The sequence below is a fragment of the Sesamum indicum genome, linkage group LG2 (assembly GCF_000512975.1).
Source record: "Sesamum indicum cultivar Zhongzhi No. 13 linkage group LG2, S_indicum_v1.0, whole genome shotgun sequence".
NCBI lineage: Eukaryota > Viridiplantae > Streptophyta > Magnoliopsida > Lamiales > Pedaliaceae > Sesamum > Sesamum indicum.
In genome coordinates, this window is record NC_026146.1 from 4,461,624 (window position 1) to 4,482,714 (window position 21,091).

Sequence of the window (21,091 nt, forward strand, 5' to 3'; positions counted from 1 at the left end):
TTTTTTTTTTTTTTTTTTTTTTTTTGGGGGGGGGGGGGGGGGGGGTTCAATTCTTGGGAGTTAAATGTCACATTTCTCTGAAAGAGACTTGTGGCAAAATATAATGATGTCTATATATATATATATATATATATATATATATATGAGAAAATAATGAAATTTTGTCCCTTTATTTCAATTTTTGGTGACTATGTAGTGATTGAAATAATTATGGCACATGGGGTTACTAATTGCAATTTATAGGAAGCACGTTTTTCAGTTTTCTTTGTGGATATTTTAGCCTTAGTTTCCACCTAAAATCCGGACTCATTAATAAGCGCATTTGCACCCTAACAGTCTTATTAATAATTCATTGATTAATAAGATTGTTAGAATAAGACTGTTAGGGTGCAAATGCGCTTACTAATGAGTTTGGGTTTTAGGTGAGGGACACTAAGACTAAAATATATCGTTATTATGTAATTAATTATTTTTTTAATTATACTCATCATATACTTAATTTAAATATGACCAAATCAACTCCGAATTAAAACAATTATGGTTCCCTGCTCCCTTTCCCTTTCAGATCTAAGCGAAAAGAAACTAAGGCAAAGTCACAAGAAAGGAAATGAGTTGAAATTCCTTTGTGGGACCAAGTATAGTACTTTACATAGAAATAGAAAAAGTGTTTGATATGATGCAAAAATAAATAAATAATTAATTGATATAATGTTTTTGATTACCTATGCTAAGTTCTCCCTCATTCATGAAAAATTCATCTTATATATCTTTTTATATTTTTGTTTTTATTATACATTTAATATTGATGCCGATGTTCAGACCACTTCACTTAATTAAAGCACCGTCGTAATTTGGAATAAGCATCTAGAACTCAATAATCAACACATATTTAGATAAAATTGTAAATTTAATCCTGTTGGCTAAGCCTACTTCAATAACAATCCTGCACTTTTCGTTAAAAATTTGATGGAATGGCGACAAGTTAATTGCACAGTTGGTCATTTTCAACACATGCCGTTTTGCAAACTTAATTCTATAGAATACGTACAGGACTAAGTTTGCAAAATAATAACAACGAAATACGAAAATGTCCAACTATGCAACTAGTTTGTCCTCATTCAATCAAATTAAATGAAAGAAGGGACTTTTGTAAAAAATCAAAAAAAGTAGAGAATTACTTTTAAAATAAGCTTTATTCAATTGGACTAAATTTATAATTTTGGTCATAAGTTGACATGATTGGATTGAACAATGAAGGAAGAATTCATCATTACAAAATACAAGAAAACTACGTGCACGAATTAAAAACAGGTAGCAAACCTCAGAAAATGACCTTCTCAAATATAGGCCTAAGAGTTTAAGAAATATCATACTAATCACATGTTCAAAATCTACTTGTGGTCACATACAACACACATCCATCTCTAGAGCTGTCACATTTGAAGACGTGGCATTGGCTTCTAAGAGAAGTAGGGGGGCCAATGCAGTAGGAGCAGCCGCCCTACGCTAGCGATATATACATATATATATATATATATCGATGTCTGCACTTGAGTTCTTTAGTCATATAGTATTATTTAAGCGAGAAACCCTATAATAAAAAGATGGGCGCCAAATCTATGGGATTGAAAATTCAGAAAAAAATAAGACAAATCAATGAAACTACAGCATAAGTCCTTGTGAATTTCAAAGGTTGAACATCAAACAATGTATAACAAAGTCCATCTAGACAGAAACAGACAGCATCCTCAATTTTCTCCTAGAGATTGATGGTAGTGTGTGATGTGCATGATTGAGAATAGTGGTGTCGTGGGAATTAAGAATCAAGGACCCCCCATTCACAAATTCTGTTTCCTGGGTGGGGTAGAGATACACAGTACTGCAAATTGCAAGAAGCAAGTGGAGAGTGTAATTAAATGGACACCAACTCAGAATTAAGTAGTGATTATCACAAATGTCATAATCAGTGAAGGAAGTGTTTATCCTTTAGCTGTAAAGCATGTTGTACATATGTAATTGATGCCTAATCTGTGACCAACATCCCTCTATGTGCATAGTACATATAAGGATATTTTAGTAATATTAGCATCCTTGGTACAAGAGAGAAAGGACAGAAGAAGAGAAGAAGAGAGATGTATGGAGATACTCTAATATTAGTCATCACAACACATAATACAGTATTTTTTTTTTTTTCTGTTGAGATCTTCTATCACATTGGTTTCATATTATTTTAACTAATAACGGTAAATAAATTATAATAACTCAATTCGATAAATTGAAAAATATCTCTATTCAATCAATACAGATTTGTATGTATAATAACTCACGCAAAGTAAAATATATACACACACTCGACAAAACTAAAATCTATAATCTTAAATTTATATATGAGACCTCAACTTTAACTTTAATCATTAAACTAGGACATCAACGTTGTATGACACCATTATGTGCAGTAAAAAATAGGTCGGAAGATCCTCCAAGGTTTCGCTGGAATTTCATTGAACAATGTTTGCGCAGGCTGAAAGCTGAATTAAATTTTTTCATCTGCATTTAGTATAAAATTTCCTTGACAAATTGATTCAAGCCCATAGTTCCGACTGGATTTGGTAGCCCAATTTCTCGCTTAGCAGGGCCATGCTGGGCCTAAGCCATCGTCCACATATTCACATAAACTTTCTTCTCTGGGATTTTCTGAATAAAAGTTAAATTTAACCTATCAATTACATTATAAATATTATTTTTTATTGATCATTCATTTTAAACTGTATTTCGAAAGTGTGATGTAATTATTGCTATGTAGTTAACTTTGACAAATTTTTTTATATTAAAAAAAAAAAAAAAATTATTAAGCAATTGTTGCGCGTGCGCTTGCACGCACATACACAGACAGTAAATGTTGCCTTCAGAGTCGCTTTTAAACCACCGGAAAGAATGAAGAGTTGATATCAGGAAACAATCCAAATGGGATAATTGCAAATATAGTTTAGCTGTCAGCACACATGGTGGAGGCATCCCTTTGCCCCACACTCAGTCTTCCATTCCCACCTCACATCAAGCTCATACCATCAATCACCTAAATATCAGCACACTAAATTGCATTAATCAATCACAGTTGAAGCAAACAAACAGACTTATTAGCAGAGAAGCTTTTGCAAAGATACTGTGATCTTCTTGGCCAACCCCATTATCAGACAGACATAAAACTAAACAGAAAGTGACAAAGGTGTCTTGGGAAGGTTCATGCATGTGGGAAAGCAAGAATGGGCTTCTTTTGTTGAGGACTAGGAGTGCTGTACTTTGATCTCACCTCTCGTTGTAAGGCCAACCTTTTCCCACAAAAAGCAGATTTTCATGTCTTCTAACACTTTTGCTCTGGGGTCTTCACATCTGTATGGTGCCAAATTATTTTCTTGGACAGATTATCTCACAAGAGAACTGTAATTTGTACAGTAGTAAAATTCAAGGTTGTTGGTTCTGTATGTTGTATTCGACTTTTATATTTCATCTACTATTCTATCGTTGAGATCAAGTCTCAAGTTACATAAGATGACAACTTCAGATAATAAAATAGCAAATACGACAAACAAACATTACGACTAGGAAGACACATGAAACGTAGTCGTTGTAGTTCTTACTCAAAGATTTGCTGAAACAATTTCGACAATATTTCATAGCAGAACAGCTAAAGATAGAAACGAGTCAGTTGCGGGCAAGAAAGATTTATTCGGAACAGGTGGAGAAGAAAAGGTCTTGGCTTAGGATGGAAATAACAGAAAATTGCGGGAACATATATTTAGAGCACTTGGCACATTAGTTCCATTCAGCTTGTCTGGGCTGTCATAAGGTGCCAAAATTGCTGAGATGGGCATTCTTGTTCAACCTCAGTAAGGAAAAAAAAAGTTGAGATTTTCAGTCATTTTATATTGCAAGAAATCTGAGAGACAGGGGCCCAATGACTATGATAGAAACATCATTTCATGCAACTTGTTCTTACAGTAGAAGAGGATGAAAACTAGCAGTAGGAGGGCACAAACCTCATCATGCCAAGCAAGGCTATTACCTTATTCCTTTTGTTCCTTAAGATATGCTTATTCTCCACCACCTCTGCTCTGAACCAAGAAGGCCTTTCTCTCCTGACATGGCTGTCAACCTTCAATTCTTCCTCTTCTGCTGCTTACTTCTCTTCATGGAATCCCTCTGACCGAACTCCATGCAAGTGGGATTACATCAAATGCACCGACGACGAATTTGTTTCCGAGATTACTATTAGCTCTATCTATCTTCCCACCACATTTCCAGCTCAGGTCTTATCCTTCAACTTCCTTAAGGTTCTTGTACTCTCAAATGGCAATCTCACTGGTGAAATCCCATCCTCAGTTGGGAACTCTTCGTCCCTCATTGTTTTGGACCTCAGTTCCAACAATCTGATGGGGATCATACCAGCTGAAATCGGAAAACTATCAGCACTGCAGCAATTATCATTGAACTCAAACAACTTGCAGGGAGAGATTCCAAAAGAAATAGGAAACTGCACCCAACTGCAGCAGCTTGAACTGTTTGATAACCAGCTTGTTGGAAAAATCCCCATTGAAATCGGCCAGTTAACGGATCTTGAAATCTTTCGAGCAGGTGGAAACCTCGGAATTCATGGAGAAATTCCGGCTCAGATATCAAACTGCACAAGGCTAAGCTTTTTGGGACTTGCAGATACTGGAATTACAGGTCAGATTCCGCCTACTTTAGGATCACTGAAGAATCTCAAGACTCTTTTCGTATACACAGCAAACCTCACTGGTTACATCCCTCCAGAATTGGGTAATTGCTCAAGCTTGGAGAATTTGTTTATCTATCAAAACCAAATCTCTGGAGAGATTCCAAGACAAATTGGCTTTCTCAAAAACCTCAAGAGGCTGTTATTATGGCAGAACAATCTAAGAGGAACGATTCCTGGAGCTCTTGGAAACTGTTCAGGTTTGACAACAATTGATCTCTCTCTAAATTCTCTGACAGGAGGAATCCCTCCATCTTTCCAAAATCTAGCCACACTGGAGGGGCTTCTTTTGTCAGACAACCACATTACTGGAGTTATACCACGATTTATTGGCAACTTCTCCAACTTGAGGCAACTTGGATTGGACAACAACAGCATTTCTGGAGAGATTCCATCCGACATTGGGCTACTAAAAGAACTCACTCTCTTCTTTGCCTGGCAGAATCAGCTCCAAGGAGAGATACCAAATGAGCTAGCCAACTGCAAGAAACTTCAAGATTTGGACCTCTCTTATAATGCCCTCACTGGGCCAGTTCCAAGGTCTCTATTCAATCTCAGGAATTTATCCAAGCTACTGCTGATTTCGAATCAACTTTCTGGTAAAATTCCCGCTGACATAGGCAATTGCAGCAGCTTAACCAGACTGCGACTGGTATCAAACATGTTAGATGGTGAAATTCCCTCAGAAATTGGGAAGCTGGGGAATTTGAGGTTTCTTGAGCTGTCTAAAAATCAGTTTACTGGAAAAATCCCACCAGACATAGGAAACTGCAAACAGTTGGAAATGGTTGATTTGCATGGAAACAAGCTTCAAGGAGTTATCCCTCTTTCTTTTGTGTCTCTGCTTCAAGTGAATGTGTTGGATCTTTCCATGAATCAGATATCAGGTAACATCCCCGAAAGCATAGGTAACCTCACATCATTGAACAAACTTGTGCTGAGTGGAAATAAAATCTCTGGTTCAATTCCTCGATCACTAGGCCGCTGTAAGAATTTGCAGTTTCTTGATGTGAGCAGCAACAGTCTCATTGGTTCTATCCCAGAGGAAATTGGTGATCTGCAGGAACTAGACATACTCCTAAATCTGAGTGCAAATTGTTTAACAGGACCAATCCCGGAAAGCTTTTCAAAATTTTCAAAGCTTGACAACATGGACATATCACACAACATGTTGGTAGGAAGCCTTCAAGTCCTCAGCAACCTAGACAATCTTGTCTCTTTGAATGTTTCATACAACAATTTTTCAGGTTCCATTCCCAATACTAGATTCTTTCAGGATCTTCCTAATGCAACATTTGCTGGTAACGAGAAGCTCTGTTTTACCAAGAGCAAATGCCAATCCACTGAAGACATCCATAGAAGGAAATCCGTCAGAAATCTGACTATCCTTGTTGTGATCATTGTCATCATTGCATCAATTATCGTAACTGCAGGAACAATCTTCTACAAGCGAGCTCGAGAAACAATGTTAGAGAAAAGTGATGAAGAAAAAGGACTTCAATGGGATTTCACCCCATTTCAAAAGCTCAACTTCACAGTAGAAGATGTGGTAACAAAACTTTCTGACTCTAACATTGTGGGAAGAGGTTGCTCAGGAGTTGTTTATCGTGTTGAGACCCCAACGAGACAGGTCATTGCTGTAAAGAAACTATGGCCGAAGAAGAAAGGGGAGATTCATCAAAGGGACTTATTTTCTGCAGAAGTCACAACACTAGGATCAATTAGGCATAAAAACATAGTAAAGCTTCTAGGTTGTTGTGAGAGTGGAAAAACCAGACTGCTCTTGTTTGATTATATAAGTAACGGGAGTTTGGCAGGATTGCTCCATGAGAAGAAAATATTGCTAGACTGGAATGCAAGGTACAATATCATAATGGGAGCAGCTCAAGGTTTGGCTTATCTCCACCATGATTGTATCCCTCCAATTGTTCATCGGGATATCAAGACCAACAACATCTTGGTTGGTCCACTGTTTGAGGCTTTTCTCGCAGATTTTGGTCTAGCAAAGCTAGTAAGTTCTCCAGACTCTTCAAGAGCTTCAGACAAAATAGCAGGATCATATGGTTATATAGCTCCTGGTAAGTACGCTTTCTTGAAAAAAACACTTTTTTTCTGTGAGGAGGGGCACCTTATTTAAGCAAATATAAGAATGGATTTCCTGAATTTGACATGGGCTATAGAAGAAGTTGTTAATCATGACTACATCAAATATGTAATCCTACAAAGATATCCTCTCAGTAGAAGATGCTTGACTGTATATGGATAATAAAGGTTCATTCCTTATTGCAGAATATGGATATAGCTTGAAGATTACAGAAAAGAGTGATGTATATAGTTATGGGATTGTGCTTCTAGAGGTCCTAATGGGAATGGAACCGACTGATTCCCAAATCCCAGATGGCAAACACATTGTCACTTGGGTTTATGAAGAACTTCGTGAAAAACACAGAGATTTCACATCAATTGTCGATCAACAGCTACTCCTACATTCAGGCACACAAACAGAAGAGATGCTTCAAGTACTGGGGATAGCTTTACTATGTGTGAACCCTAACCCTGATGAAAGACCTACAATGAGAGATGTAATTGCAATGTTGGAAGGGATCAAACATGAAAACGATGAGTTTGAGAAACCTAACTCTCTTAGCAAAGAAATGGCCTCAAACCCAAGAGCTGCAGTTCATTGTTCTAGCTTTTCCAAGTCATCTAAACCTCTCATCATATCACAATGTCATTCTCTGTAGGCAGTTTTTGTTCTGTATCTGGTTCAATTCAATCTTTTCAAGCAAAAATGAATTTCTAAAGATTCTTTGTACTCCAAGCTTTAGTTGGATTTCATGTTGATCTCATAACTTTATAGACTACAGAAGTCTTATTTCAACATGATGTACCACACCAGATTGGTCTAGTTACTACATAAGTGAGACAAAGTAATAGTAATTAACAATAATTATAGGCTACATTCAACATAAAACTGTCTATATCTTGTTAGCCAACAAGTGGCATTTTCCAACTGGGGCCTAAAAAGGAATGGTAGTTTTCACTTCCATGCAACCTAATGTGAACAAGCCGAGATAACAAAAAGCAATGGTGGTGACAAAGTCTTGGTTGGCAGTACCCTAATGAAACATGCATTATCGGAAGCAAATACACCATTATTCTCCATCAATCAGTCCAAACGTGTCTCCCAGAAAAGGTGAAGTGACATGCATGTTCCTGAAAGCTGCATTTGACCGGGCCCACAGAACTATGTTATGCTATCAAAATGTTGTGGTTCAGGTTCCACTAGTCAATCTACACGCTGGTTGAAGGGTAACTAATTTAATTTAGAATCCTCCAAATCCTAAGGAAATACAACTGCAATTTATCCCACATCTGTCATTGTTTTTATAATATGTTCAAGACAAAAGACAAAATATCCCCTATGCATATATTATTTAGCATTCATTCATTCACCCGCGCTAATAGGCCCGTAGACTTTGTGCAGTCCTCTTATATTTGAGATGAGCTTAGTTTAATTTGAACACTGCCAAACTTGACCAGTATTAGGCTCAAGCAAATTGTGAGTTGAGTGTGGACCTGTAAGAGCTTAGCCCAACTTAATGGACCCAACTCGATAGTAATATAATTAGGCAGTACGGTTAGTTCTGAAATCAATTTATTCACTTAATTCGTTAATTTCAATTCAACCAATGGAATTTAATTATGTATGAATAGCCTGATATAAGCCCAGAACTCTCATTAATATGAGCAAGCGTGGGAAAAGAGAAAAAACAATTAATGTGTCATAGAAGAGAGTTGAGAATTGATTTAGATAATACCAAATCATGTTATATAAAAGCAAATTGGCATATGGACAGCCAAGATACACAACCATCTTGCAATAGGAGTCATCAGAACTGTAGTCATATCGAAGGACAACAAATAGATTTCTCCCGGCTGCAACAAATTGATTGGACCTTCCAGAACATCAAATAAAAACTGCTCTATGAGTTCACTTTCTTATTTTATTGACTAGATTAGATGCAGAAAGTGTTATCAACAACTGGTGAAGCAAAATATTGTTATCGCATAAAATCCAGTACAATGTAATAATATAAAGAAATGAGCATGGCCAAGCAACAATTATCTGGACATCCATCTTGTAATGAAATAACCATGAGGTTAGAGAGGAAAAAAATGAATCTTAAACTAGTGCATCTCGAGCACAAGTCAGATACAGGCTAAATATTATTAAAAAAACATTGAATAATATGAATCAGAGCCACCACCAGCCAGTCTATAGTTAAATTCTGGAAATGAACTCACAAAGATGTGGAAAATGACCACAGAAAACTAACGTTGGAAGAGGAATCACTGTGCTCTGATAGTCTAATGATACTCAGCCCCATTACAAAGTTTAGCTCATGCACCTGAAAGCAAGCCTGAGTCTGGCTTCTTGAAGGTAATTTAGACACCTCCAGTTATGCCTTTACTTCTGGGTTCCACTTTATACTGCATCCAACACTGGTCGTAGAGAAATAATATGATCTTAGACTTACTCCTAATTCCATAATACTCGCTATGATGATAGGATGTCAATTGTAAAACAGGGACAAAGATTAATTAGAAGGCCTACCTGGGCTTTTGAATAGATGGTACTGGTTGGCCACTTAAAACACTGTCTATAGCTAAGCTCAAGTCCCTACATTAAGTATGTTAAGTATATGTTACGAACATATGATTGGTATCCATTATATGATTTTTACTATTGGTATATTTCTAAACTTAAAAGTGCAGAGCTACCTTCCTGTGATGGGCATGTTATTACTCGGCCGTGAATCATCAAATTGGCCATGGTAAACTAACTCAAATGGCCTACGACCATCCTGTCACCAAAGTAAGAAAACACATCACCACTAACAAATCAAATCTTCCAAATTTATAGGTCTAGCTGAAATTAATATCTTTTTATCAGGAACAAGCAGTCATTAAGATCTCCAAGCTGGTCAGGCAAGAATAAGTCACTGCTTATTAGCAAAGGTAAGGATTACCTTTTTAAATAAGAAAAACTCAGGTGTGCAAACAGCTCCAAAGTTTCTTGCAACATCTTGAGACTGCAGATGAATGTACTGCTAATTTAATAGCTCTTCTTGTGAAAGAAATGCGCCTTAAATGTCACCATATGACATGCTGGACGGTAATGATTATAGGCAATAATTCAACATCAAGAATCTAGAAATATACAAGGTAAGAGTACAAATATGTAGTAAGAAATTTGGTTTGTATGATCAATTCTGTGTTAAAGCAGTAATAAGACAACAAGAAAGGCAAGAGATCGGGCAAACACTATGCAATATTACATGCCACTAAGTGCAATAATAAACCACATAATGACAGCCAAAGATGAATAGGATACATGACATAGCAGATTCACTTGAAAGATGCAGAGGCTGGACTTGATGAACCCTTACCTCATCATAGAGATATGGGAAAGGATAGTTAAATATCTTAGCTTCCTCGGCCATGAATTCAGGTCCGTCCTGTGAGGAACAGGTTAATGCTGGATGAATCATTCAATGGCTTCAACACTGGTCAAATTTGAAGACAAAAGGTCATCTGAACCTGTGGATGAGTAGTTATGGAATTGGAAGAAATTGCTACTACTGCAAGCCCTTTCTGCCCAGAGACATTAACATCAATTATATTTGTGCTATTTCTGTTCCAAAACAACAAAAGTGTATGAGGGTCACCATATAAAAGTTTACCTTCATGTAGAAATTTGAAAGCTTTACAATATCTTTCTTCAAATGTTTAACGAATGGACAATGGTTGCAGATGAACATTACCTGCACAGGAAAATGTTTATAACAAAGACAAATCAAATTCCACATACAAAAGATGGAAGCTAAATAAGTATGACAGGTGCATCTAGGCATCCCCTTCTTATTCAGGCAAATTTTTATCTAATATGACCAGGGACCCCATCTTTCCTTCAAAAACCCACCATTCTACATAATATGGAAATGTGTCAATTTGCATCAGAAATATCATTGTGGATATAAGTCCAGAAAGAGCACCGAAATAAACCACAAGATAATCCTATAGGTGCCTAATTTACATGCTCATAGTGATAAGCCGCAAATATTTTATAATTGCACAATGCAAACAAACTGATAACATGCTCTGTAATTATAGAATGCAAATCTATTTCAAGTTAGCACCCCTTGACTGCTAAACTGTTTGGGACATTTTGGTCATCTTAATTCATGGCATTCATGGGTCAACTCAGAAAAATAGGTTAGTACTTTTGACATTTATGATCACTTTGATAAACAAAACATGCTCAAGTTAAAGGGAAGGTCCTTCAATAATGTAATGAGAATGTTACTTCAAACCTATTCAAATACTATTCTCAAAGTTAGAAGTAATTCTAATCTTTTTGTCATACAATTTCATGATCCGTCCTCATACTACTAAAGAACCCATAAGTGACCACATAACTACTTGATACAATTTCTCCGGCCTTTTATTCATTATTTCATAGGGGATGAAACTACTTTTTCGCTATGACACGACCCTTGGCATGATCTTGGTCCACTCATCCAATAGTTTCCGCAGGGCCCTCAACTTACAAACACTATGGAGACGGACAAGGTTGCGGTTTTCCTTCTAGATGGGCAATGGTGTTGGCCCTCTATCACTGACACTCACTCCCTACAGCTCTTGCATTCCCTTCCATCCATCCATGGAGGGGCTGATCGTATCCTTTGGCGGTCAAGAGATACACAACTAACAGTTTCTATGATGATTCGTTCACTACGGTGTGAAGGGGCCAAGGTACGCTGAGCTTCACTATTGTTGGGCCGCTTCAAAACCCCTAGACATGCTTTTGTGTTATGGCTGGCAATCCTTCGTAGACTCTCTACTATGGATAAGTCTTGGTTGGCTCATCTTAATAATTCCTGTGTACTTTGTTCTAATGGTGCTGATGAGACCCATGATCGACTTTTTTTTCACTGCACTTATTCGCGTGGCTACTTGAGGGTGATTCAACGCACATTTCGGTTCAATTGGCCAAATCGAGTTTGGGCTGCTCGCAGATGGAGAGGCAAAAACTATGTTTCAACGGCCTATCGCGCTCTTTTGGCCTCTTGTGTGTACCATATCTGGCGTGAGCGCAACATTATGCGATTTGATGGAGTACATAGAGATACACGCATTGTGGGTGCGCTGATGGTTCAAGATGTGCAGGAGAGGATTCTTAATGTAGAATTACCTACTGCTATTAGCACTTGTGCGCTTTATCGCTTATGGCGGTTTCCTCGACTATGGCGGATTCCTTGGCCTATCGAGGAAACCGCTTAGATTAAGCAAGTTGTAATGTACTATTGTACTTTTTTTTACTTAATGAAAATTACCTTTACCGGAAAAAAAAAAAAAAAAAAAAAAAAACCTACTTGATAGTTCTCTTGGCCACCTAACCTTATTATAGAAGATTGACAAATGTGATTACACTACTCAGTCTCATTTTGATCAAGTAAAAACATACTAAAAAAGATGCAGAATTAAAGCGAAATCAAAGTTATTAGGGATAATTACACTCCTCTCTCCTCAGGTTGGTGTAATTACACGTAAACTTTCTGTGTTTGGAAAATTACATCTAGCACCCCTGAAGTTTGCTTCCATCTAACAAATAAGTCCCTTCGTTAGTCAAAATTCACTGAATATGCTGATATAACAAAAGAATCAGAAAAAAATTTATATTTATTCCTAGGGGTGTAAATGATTCGAGTCGAGCAAAACATATTATTGTTCAAGCTTGTTTGAATTATTATCGAGCTTCAAAAATTGTGTTCGAATATGGTTTGATTAATATTTTAGTCGAACTCAAACGAGCTTTAATTGAATCAAACTCGAGTCGAGCTCGAGTAATTTGATATTTTTAAGTATATTTTACTATTTTTGCACTAATCGAATCAAGCTCGAGCCGAGCTCAAAAGTTTACCGAATTAAATTTTTGTTCAAGTTTGGTTTGTTAAATTTAACAAATCAAGTTCAAATGAGTTTTTATCGATTGATTTCAATCGGGTATCGAATAGTTTGATTATTGTTTCGGTCATATTACCCCCTATTGACTTATTATTGATTTTTATAGTATGGCAAATTCAAGCATTAATACATGTGAAGAGATATATCTTCACCGTTATAAAGGTAGTTTAGTTCGAAAAAAATTATTTGATCTGCAATAAGTCAGTAATAATCAATCGAGGGTATTTATTAATTTTCATTCAATTTTTTTTATTAATATTAGCAAATTTAGTGAATTTTGACTAACAATGGAACTTATTTTTATTAGATGAAAGCAAATTTAGGGATACTAAATATAATTTTTCAAATGCATAGAGATTTACATATAATTACACCAAAATTCAAAAAATGAGAGTGTAATTATCCGAAATTATTATAGACGACGGACAAAAACAAGTACATAAGTCGGTCTCATTTTGATCAAGTTCACATTACAAGAGATGCAAAAACAAAGTAGATTCCAAATAATCAATCCCTTTACACAAACAAGAAGAATATCATTACCAGCAATGCTGGGTAGGATTCAAAGTCGTCCAGTTTCCACACTTTCCCCGTGAGCGGCTCCGGAAGCTAAATTTCAAATTCCCAACAGGAAATAAATAAATATCATCAAATAGAAAATTGAGACCTTAAAATAAATTTCGGTTCTTCGAGTTACCAATTCAATCACCTTCACACCCACACACGAAAAAAACAAACACACACACCTCGAAATCCGGTGCTCTGAAACCAAGAGTGACCCCTTTGGACTCGGTTCTGCCAGCTCGAATTACAAGCTTTCTCGACGGCAGCACAGTGGTCCTGCACTGCAGAGAATTCCAACCCATGCTCGAGTAGCATTTGGACGATGATAGAGAAGCGCAAAGAGTTCTCCTAGCTGATAACGAGGGAAGGACGGCGAGCAAACGCCCACAGACGCCGACTGATGACGCGGTGACCGTTAAAACACCCGCCATTGCCAATGAATTTGTCCCCTTCTCCAAAATTCTGGCATCCGTTTCTCACCTTATCTGTCTAAGCAAGGGCACTATTGTCATATACTCAACAGAAATGGGCCGACCCATTTCCAAATTTAGCCCACCATGGTCTCAGCACTTTGGGCTGCCGCCAAGAACGGACAATGATTGGATGTAACGTCAGCCCAATTACGATATCATACAGTTATTTAAAAAATAAAAAAGTTGCAAGTAACTCCTGCAATATTATAAATGAACAAATTACTTCATATAAAAAAATAACAATTCATTTAGTAAAATAAATTAATTAACCTCCCTATCTTAAATTGTTCTATTTTAAAAAATATAAAGGGTAAATTGCTATTTTTTTTATAAGGTAGTAATTTACTCATTTACAAGATTACATGGTGTATATTGCTATTCACCCCTTAAAAGAATAATAATTTAACATGGATAATTGTAAAATCTAATTAATCAGTATTAATAAAATTACAATAATTAAGAACAAATTTTTTGCAATTCTTCAGTGCTATATTCATGGTATTAACGAAAATTTGTCAATAATTTAATTTAAAATTGATTATAAAGTGTTGGGTACTCATACTTATTTTTTATTAGTAATTAGTGCGTACAATTCTTCAAACTTACATCAGTTTTTACTATTATTTTCTAAAGAATCTTGAATTAATACGCCCTATTTTGTGAATAATAATCCTGGGAATCTCATCATGTTCACACATTTTAATATCAACATATCGAATAGAATTAATGGACAATTAAATATACATATGATGCAGCCAGTGGGATGACTCACTTTGCATCATGCATCACTCTAGTTTTTTTCCCCTAAGATAGAAACAATAAATATATTATTACATTAATATTTGAATAAATTCAACAATTAAGTAATATATCATTTCAATCAATTTATTAATATAATTAAAAATTATAAAATAACAAATTACAATAAATTCACGTAAAAGTGCAATAAACACCTATATATTCAAGGCGACTCGAACCCATCGACTTTGGTTATCATCATTCATCACTGCGTAATATGCCTGATAACCTGAAAAAGTTTTACCAAACGATTTTTTTTTTTTTTGAGTTAATAAACTGTCGAGCATCTTATTAGAGGTTTTGAAAAGTTTATGAGTCCAATCAAACACCTTCTTAATCATATTTAATCAGTTACACAATAAGTATTATTCTTGCTACGACGTTGCTCATTCTTCATAAATTATAGGGTTAAATATATTTTACACATTTGAAATATGCATTTGATCGTATTTACACTCTTAAAGTATGAAAAATAACAAAAACACCCCTAACAAAATAGTTCGGCATTGAGTTTGAGTAGCTTATATATTCACTTCTCACTCTCAAGGAAAGCAGGACATAATAATGTGAGTGATATCTTTCTTTCGTTGAGGAGACTGTAGCCTAAACTGAAATGAATTCTTATCGATTTTTAACACCAACTCCCTTTATAAACTCTTCTTAAAAAACATTAGGGCGGGGAACTGAGGAAGCTAAGTCGAAAAGGTGGAGCGAGAACTAGAAATCGGACTAGGTTCATCAATGCCCTCAAACCCAGTAGAAAGCTTTTTCTAGTGTTTAGCCTCTTTCTAAAGAAGTAGTTTTGGAAGCATATAAGTCATTCAAGATCCTCGTCTGCACTTAATGTGGGATGCTTTGTCTACATTATCCATCCTCTAAGTGAGGATATGGAGGGGACACATGACCTCGTTCCCACAGACGGCGTCAAATGACACTGCTTGCGACTCGATCGATGCCTCGTCGCTCAAAGTATTGTCCACTCTAGTTTTGTATTAGCCTCACGATTTATCCTTAAAAGGCATCTCGTTAGGGAGAGAAGGTCTTGGGGTTTATAGCCATTCAAACTTGTCATCTGTAGTCAATTAATGTGGAACGCTTACCTATATTATTAATAACTACAATTTATATTTTATGTAAGTAATTAATTAAAAGCCAAGCAGGTGACCTAAATTACGTCATGGATGACCTTCATTACAATAACTTCAAATTTGAGTTAATTGTCATACATATAAACTATATAATAAAGTAGTATTTAATAAAACTGTATATTAATTTCCTGTATATGATGTAATCTCAGTTTAAAAATGTTGAGAATTGGTAAGTGGGACTTCAATTTTGACAAGTTAATGGGGCAGAAACTAATGTGAAGCTTATCCTTAATCCTGCATCGATCACAAAACATAATTATTCTAATGACACGGAATCTTTTTGTCTGAAAAGCCCACAGTGCTGTTCTAAAATGCTGTATTAATTTATACCAACCAAACTGTAACCGGTTAGTTACAAATTGAAAAACACAATGGAAGAATTGTTGGCGGTCCACAAAAATCAATCAGATTATATGATCATAAAGTCAGAACAAAATAAAAAAAAAAAAAAAAAAAAAAATGAAAAAAAAAAAAAAAAAAAAAAAAAAAAAAAAAAAAACTGTGGGGATAATTTTGATGAGATTGATGAATGTTGGATATTTAGCAACATCAAAAATCAGAAAGAAAGAAAGGAAACGATAAAGGTTGATGCATGTATGGTACCGGCCAGCAGGTGGAGTTTGATATTTAAAAAGACAAAATCTTGGTTAAGATCTAATTTAGGTCAGAGACATAATTATTATTTTAATTTGCAATTGGTGAATTGATCCGAATATTGCAACAACTAACAAAGTCGTCGAAATGGGTTTGGGGTTTTGGCAGAATTTAGGTGTGGATGTATGAAGATTCTGAACAGCAAGCATATAAATGTTATGGATAATTAAGCAGCTGGCGGCATGACTTGCGACAAACAATATTAGTGCAACAACATTAACCACGTATTAATATTTAGAGAGAGGTTGATTCACTGTACTCTCTCTCTCTAGAATGTTTTGTCCGTTGACCTCAAACCCCAACTTTGGGTTGATTATTGATTTCAGATCAACTCCATCTGACCACCAAATGTCTACGCATAATGATATATTTTTATTTTTTTCTTCAGATTTTGATGTTGACTCTATTCACAAAGCCAAAAAGAAAAAAAAAAACAAAAAAACCCATAAATAGTAACACAATATACGAAGATATTAGGTTTAACTACACAATATTTTTTAATCTTTTGCCAAAAGGGTAAATTATATTTTGCTTCTTCACATATTCATTTTTGGTCCCTAATATTCACGTTACACGAATTTTGGTTCCTAATTTTTACAAATTTGATCCAAAATTTGTCAGTAAAAGCAAATCTATAAGAATTTATAATCCAAAATCATGGTACATGAATATTAAGAATCAAAAGTAAATAAGTACGGTATATAGGGATCAAAAATGTAATTTATCCATTCTTTTACAATGAAAGAGGAAAATTATGAATTTTTATTTGGCTTCAATAAAAATATATAGGAGGAATAGATTTAAAGTAGTAGTTTTTGTTCTAATTTAATAACCCACAATTATAATTTTTCTTTTTTACTTACTTTACCCCACATTCCTTTCTTATATACTTGTTTCTTTTTCATCACGTTACTACGTTTTGTGCCTTTTTATAATTATAATTTCTTATATGTTTGCGGAAACAACGTGCAACAACAACTAGTATAGATAAAAATAAAAAAGTTCATTGATCGTACCAATTTTTTATTGTCCCATTTGACCCTTTCATTTATTTTATTCTTTAAATTTTTTTTCTATAATAGTAATTTTAATATTCTATAATTATTTTATAACTATAATTTTTTTTCTCTCATGTTCTCTATATTTATTTCTTCTATTACAAGCTTTATATTTTTAATAAACCCATAATTATATTTTTTTCTTTCTTATTTTACCCCACATTTCTTTTTCTCACACACTTCTTTCTATTTCATCATCTCACTATGTTTTTTGATCATTTTTTATAATTTATTTTCTTTTCATCTTGCACTATAATTTTTTATATATTCTCAAGAATCGCATACAACAAGAACTAATATTATTATAATGGTAAATCATATTTTTTAGTTTCACTATAACAACTTATTTACTTTTGATCCCTATTGTTCACATACCATAATTTTAGTATCTAATTTTTATACTAATTCGACAATAGAACCATATCTATAAAAATTATTGGTAAAAAATAAATAAGTAACTATATATAGGAACTAAAAATATAATTTACCCTTTTAAAAATTACAATCACATTCTCTAAAATTATAATTATAATTGTAAGTAATTAATCTATTTAGAGACGATTTGTAAATATATGCTCTGAAGTAAGTTATGTTATGCTCGTAATTTTACAATAAATATAAAGTATTTATATAATCAAATTAAGTTTTATAATAAATATAGAGTATTTATATCATTAAATTTAATTTAAAGAAGTACCAATATAGTTTATTCTATATATAATATATATATATATATATATATTATGGGTAATATGTTGGGATGTATTTTCCAAGCCAGCTTGCCCAGATAAGGAGATAAAAATTAAGGGATAAATGGGAGATAATTTCAAGGTCAAATTTAGAGGTCACCATCAAATTTTGTGATAATTATAAGCAATAAATATTATTATAGTGAATTAATATTTCAAGGGGAGAGAGAGAGAGAGAAGCTGAGAGTCAGACATGAGAAGGTATCAACAGTAAACAATTCTAAGCCTACATTATATAAGTCTTGTTGAATCCATTGCATTTTATGATTTATGTAAGAGCCAGACAGCGGAGAGGAATCTCAGTGGATGTCCAAATTCTCTATAATCAAAACTCCAAACACGTCGTCTAAGATTTCTCTCTCTGTGGAGCGTCAAGAAGTAATATTGGAAATTAATCATCAAGAGGAGCAGCTGGAAGAAATGAAGCGGAGGAGAGAGGCGGAGATGGTGGCGTCAGAGATCAGGTCCGCCATTGAGGAGCTGTCCCTGTTGGCCGTCAACCTCAAAACTGGTGGTGGCGCCGCTGCTGATGATCAGACAAGCGCCCATGTTCCCATCAAGCCCTTTCTCTCTCTTTGCAATTTGCTCATTCAAGTTCTTGGTTACTCTCTCTCTCTCTCTCTCTCTCAGACACTCACACACAACTATCACCTCCATTTTTCTCTTTTTTGGTCTTGGGGGGTGGGGTGAGGGTAAGTAGTAATGATTGAGTGTGGTGAATCTGTGGTGTTACTTCCAAGAATGAATTTGTGTTGCAGATAAGATAGGGCCAACAATGGCTGTGCTGAGACAAGACATTCATCACAACATCCAGGTAATTAAACATGTCGTGAATGACAAAGTGAAAGACTTTATAAGAGTTAAAGCAGTACGTACATAAATTTGTCATTTTCACAGTGTGTGCAAACCACACGCATTCATCCCTACCAAATGTCTGCATCCTATACCTCTCCATTCCCAAGAAAGTAGTGACAGCCAGCCCCGATATTTTGACCAAACTTGAATTATATAAATGTAATATATTTATACTTGGTGTAAAATTTAAAAAAAATAATTAAGTACATTTATTATATAACTAATTTGATTCAACTAAAACTTGATTTGGATAAAAATTTGTCCAATCAACACTGCATTTTGACTTTGTACATGATGATCATGAATCGTCCTAGATCTATGGACATTATTACCCTCCTTGGGCATTCTCTCAAATGTTTTGAACTCAGTGAGCTGCTCCTAGTGTACATTTTTTAAGCATGTCAAAGTTGTTATACTAGTCTAAGTCTGAAATCGCTAGTCCAGGGTATTTCTGTCAAATAACTCCCAGACTAAATAATTATCAGATTATGTTATTTTCTTCAAGTTTGTTGATCTAGCACTTGACAGCCGCTTGCTTCTTCAGTGTAGTTGAGAAATCTATTTTCTAATTCAACAGGGGTATTTCTGCCAATTCACTGCTTAATAGATTATTGATGATGCCATCTCCGTTGAAGTCAATCTGCATAGTCATAGGCACCCTTTTTTTTTTTTTTAGACTTAATTTTTGTTTCAAAATTTTATTGCATTTTATATTTTATTTAATATCACGTATATAATTTATTTAATAAAATAAATAACATAATTTTTATACACGTGACGAGTTGATCAAACATTAAGCTTCGGAAAGCTTCCCAAAATGTCTTAAAATAGGATTTCTTTCATGTCCAGAGATTAGAGAACTTCCATGAATCTGATCCTTCAATATACTGGGATGTGGTTGAGATACTGAAGAAAGAGGTGAATGAAGGGAAGGCAAAGAAAGGTCCTACCTGCAGTAAAGCCTTTGTTTGGCTTACTAGGTAAAAAATGTAATTCTTTTATGTACTAAAACAAGATCATACGTTATCTACAATATTTCTGCATACAAATTTAAGCGGTATACGAATACCGTGCACTGCAGGTCCCTAGATTTCACACTAGCGTTGTTGCAATTGCTTGTGAAGGATTTCGGGAGAAATATGGAGCAAGCAGTGGAAGAGTCATACAGCATCACTCTAAAACCATGGCACGGATGGATTTCGTCAACAGCATATAGAGTAACTTGCCATTGGCAATCCATTCTCTTTTGTTGCGTTCTTACACGAAAACGGGATGTTTGAAATACTTGTGCACTATTACTACTATAACTCTGCCTGGTCTATTTCCTCCGATGAATAACTCATGCAGTAGTAGCATTTATAAGTGTTTAGGATCGCGCTTTTTTAGTGAATTCGTGTTGTTTCCATCTATAGGTAGCGCTCAAGCTGGTGCCTGACACCCAAACCTTGCTTAATATTCTGAAGGTCAAAGATGAGGACGATGATATGCTCAAGGAAGAAATCCAAAACCTCATCTCTTTACTAACGCCCGTGTTAGAGCATAACAAAGATATTCTGGTAAGACCAGTATATTCATTTCCTCGGACAGTAAATCATTTGACAGGAACTGATATGAGAATCATTTGTATTAAGTTGAATCTCTCTACTTTTCTTTCTTTCGGACAGAGAACATATGGATTGGATAAATTGAAGTCCACCTGAAGGAGACATGTAAGATAGCCAAAACTACTGTACAGACTTCAATTTTGCTGGTTGAATCGTATGGTCCTCCTTGTTATTTGAAATATAGAGCCATACCTTGTACAAAGAAGTATGTAAAACAGTCATCACACTGTTCTAGTTTAACCAAGAAACTATGTATGTAAAACAGTCATCACACTGTTCTAGTTTAACCAAGAAACTATGTACATGCTTTTGTTTGTACACATCCAAGCTCTGTCATGAGTGTATTTTAATTTCCCTCATTATTGTTTATACCTATGACATCT

The 21,091-nt window shown here is 35.0% G+C and overlaps 3 protein-coding genes across 4 annotated transcripts; 2 read left to right on the forward strand and 1 right to left on the reverse strand.

The window, feature by feature from the left end:
- Positions 2,887-7,655, forward strand: LOC105179713 (LRR receptor-like serine/threonine-protein kinase RCH1). The gene is made up of 2 exons (XM_011103370.2): positions 2,887-6,852; positions 7,064-7,655. Exons 1-2 carry the CDS (start codon positions 4,044-4,046, stop codon positions 7,516-7,518), a joined length of 3,264 nt encoding a protein of 1,087 aa, XP_011101672.1. The 5' UTR covers positions 2,887-4,043; the 3' UTR covers positions 7,519-7,655.
- On the reverse strand, positions 8,872-13,839 carry LOC105179724. Its single transcript, XM_011103375.2, has 9 exons — positions 13,552-13,839; positions 13,349-13,414; positions 10,522-10,602; positions 10,379-10,432; positions 10,228-10,296; positions 9,808-9,870; positions 9,560-9,642; positions 9,393-9,458; positions 8,872-9,280 (listed from the first exon to the last, which is right to left on the reverse strand). The coding sequence occupies exons 1-9, from the start codon at positions 13,798-13,800 to the stop codon at positions 9,238-9,240; spliced, it is 774 nt and encodes a 257-aa protein (XP_011101677.1). The 5' UTR covers positions 13,801-13,839; the 3' UTR covers positions 8,872-9,237.
- LOC105179732 (glycolipid transfer protein 3) lies at positions 18,378-21,088 on the forward strand. Of its 2 annotated transcripts, none has more exons than XM_020699325.1 (6): positions 18,378-18,850; positions 19,008-19,063; positions 19,954-20,084; positions 20,186-20,321; positions 20,568-20,660; positions 20,769-21,088. In XM_020699325.1, the coding sequence occupies exons 1-6, from the start codon at positions 18,556-18,558 to the stop codon at positions 20,802-20,804; spliced, it is 747 nt and encodes a 248-aa protein (XP_020554984.1). In that variant the 5' UTR covers positions 18,378-18,555; the 3' UTR covers positions 20,805-21,088. The 2 variants fall into 2 exon arrangements, with proteins under 2 accessions (XP_020554984.1, XP_011101681.1); XM_011103379.2 differs by having other exon boundaries at positions 18,383-18,850; positions 20,517-20,660; positions 20,769-21,079.

Coding starts and splice junctions, on each gene's coding strand:
- LOC105179713 (XM_011103370.2), top strand. CDS start 4,044: ATGCCAAGCAAGGCTATTACCTTATTCCTTTTGTTCCTTAAGATATGC. Junction 6,853..7,063: donor ATATGGTTATATAGCTCCTG/GTAAGTACGCTT, acceptor TCCTTATTGCAG/AATATGGATATAGCTTGAAG.
- LOC105179724 (XM_011103375.2), bottom strand. CDS start 13,800: ATGGCGGGTGTTTTAACGGTCACCGCGTCATCAGTCGGCGTCTGTGGG. Junction 13,415..13,551: donor TCAGAGCACCGGATTTCGAG/GTGTGTGTGTTT, acceptor TTTGAAATTTAG/CTTCCGGAGCCGCTCACGGG. Junction 10,297..10,378: donor CCATAACTACTCATCCACAG/GTTCAGATGACC, acceptor TGTTCCTCACAG/GACGGACCTGAATTCATGGC.
- LOC105179732 (XM_011103379.2), top strand. CDS start 18,556: ATGTCCAAATTCTCTATAATCAAAACTCCAAACACGTCGTCTAAGATT. Junction 18,851..19,007: donor TTTGCTCATTCAAGTTCTTG/GTTACTCTCTCT, acceptor TTTGTGTTGCAG/ATAAGATAGGGCCAACAATG. Junction 20,322..20,516: donor TTTCGTCAACAGCATATAGA/GTAACTTGCCAT, acceptor TTCCATCTATAG/GTAGCGCTCAAGCTGGTGCC.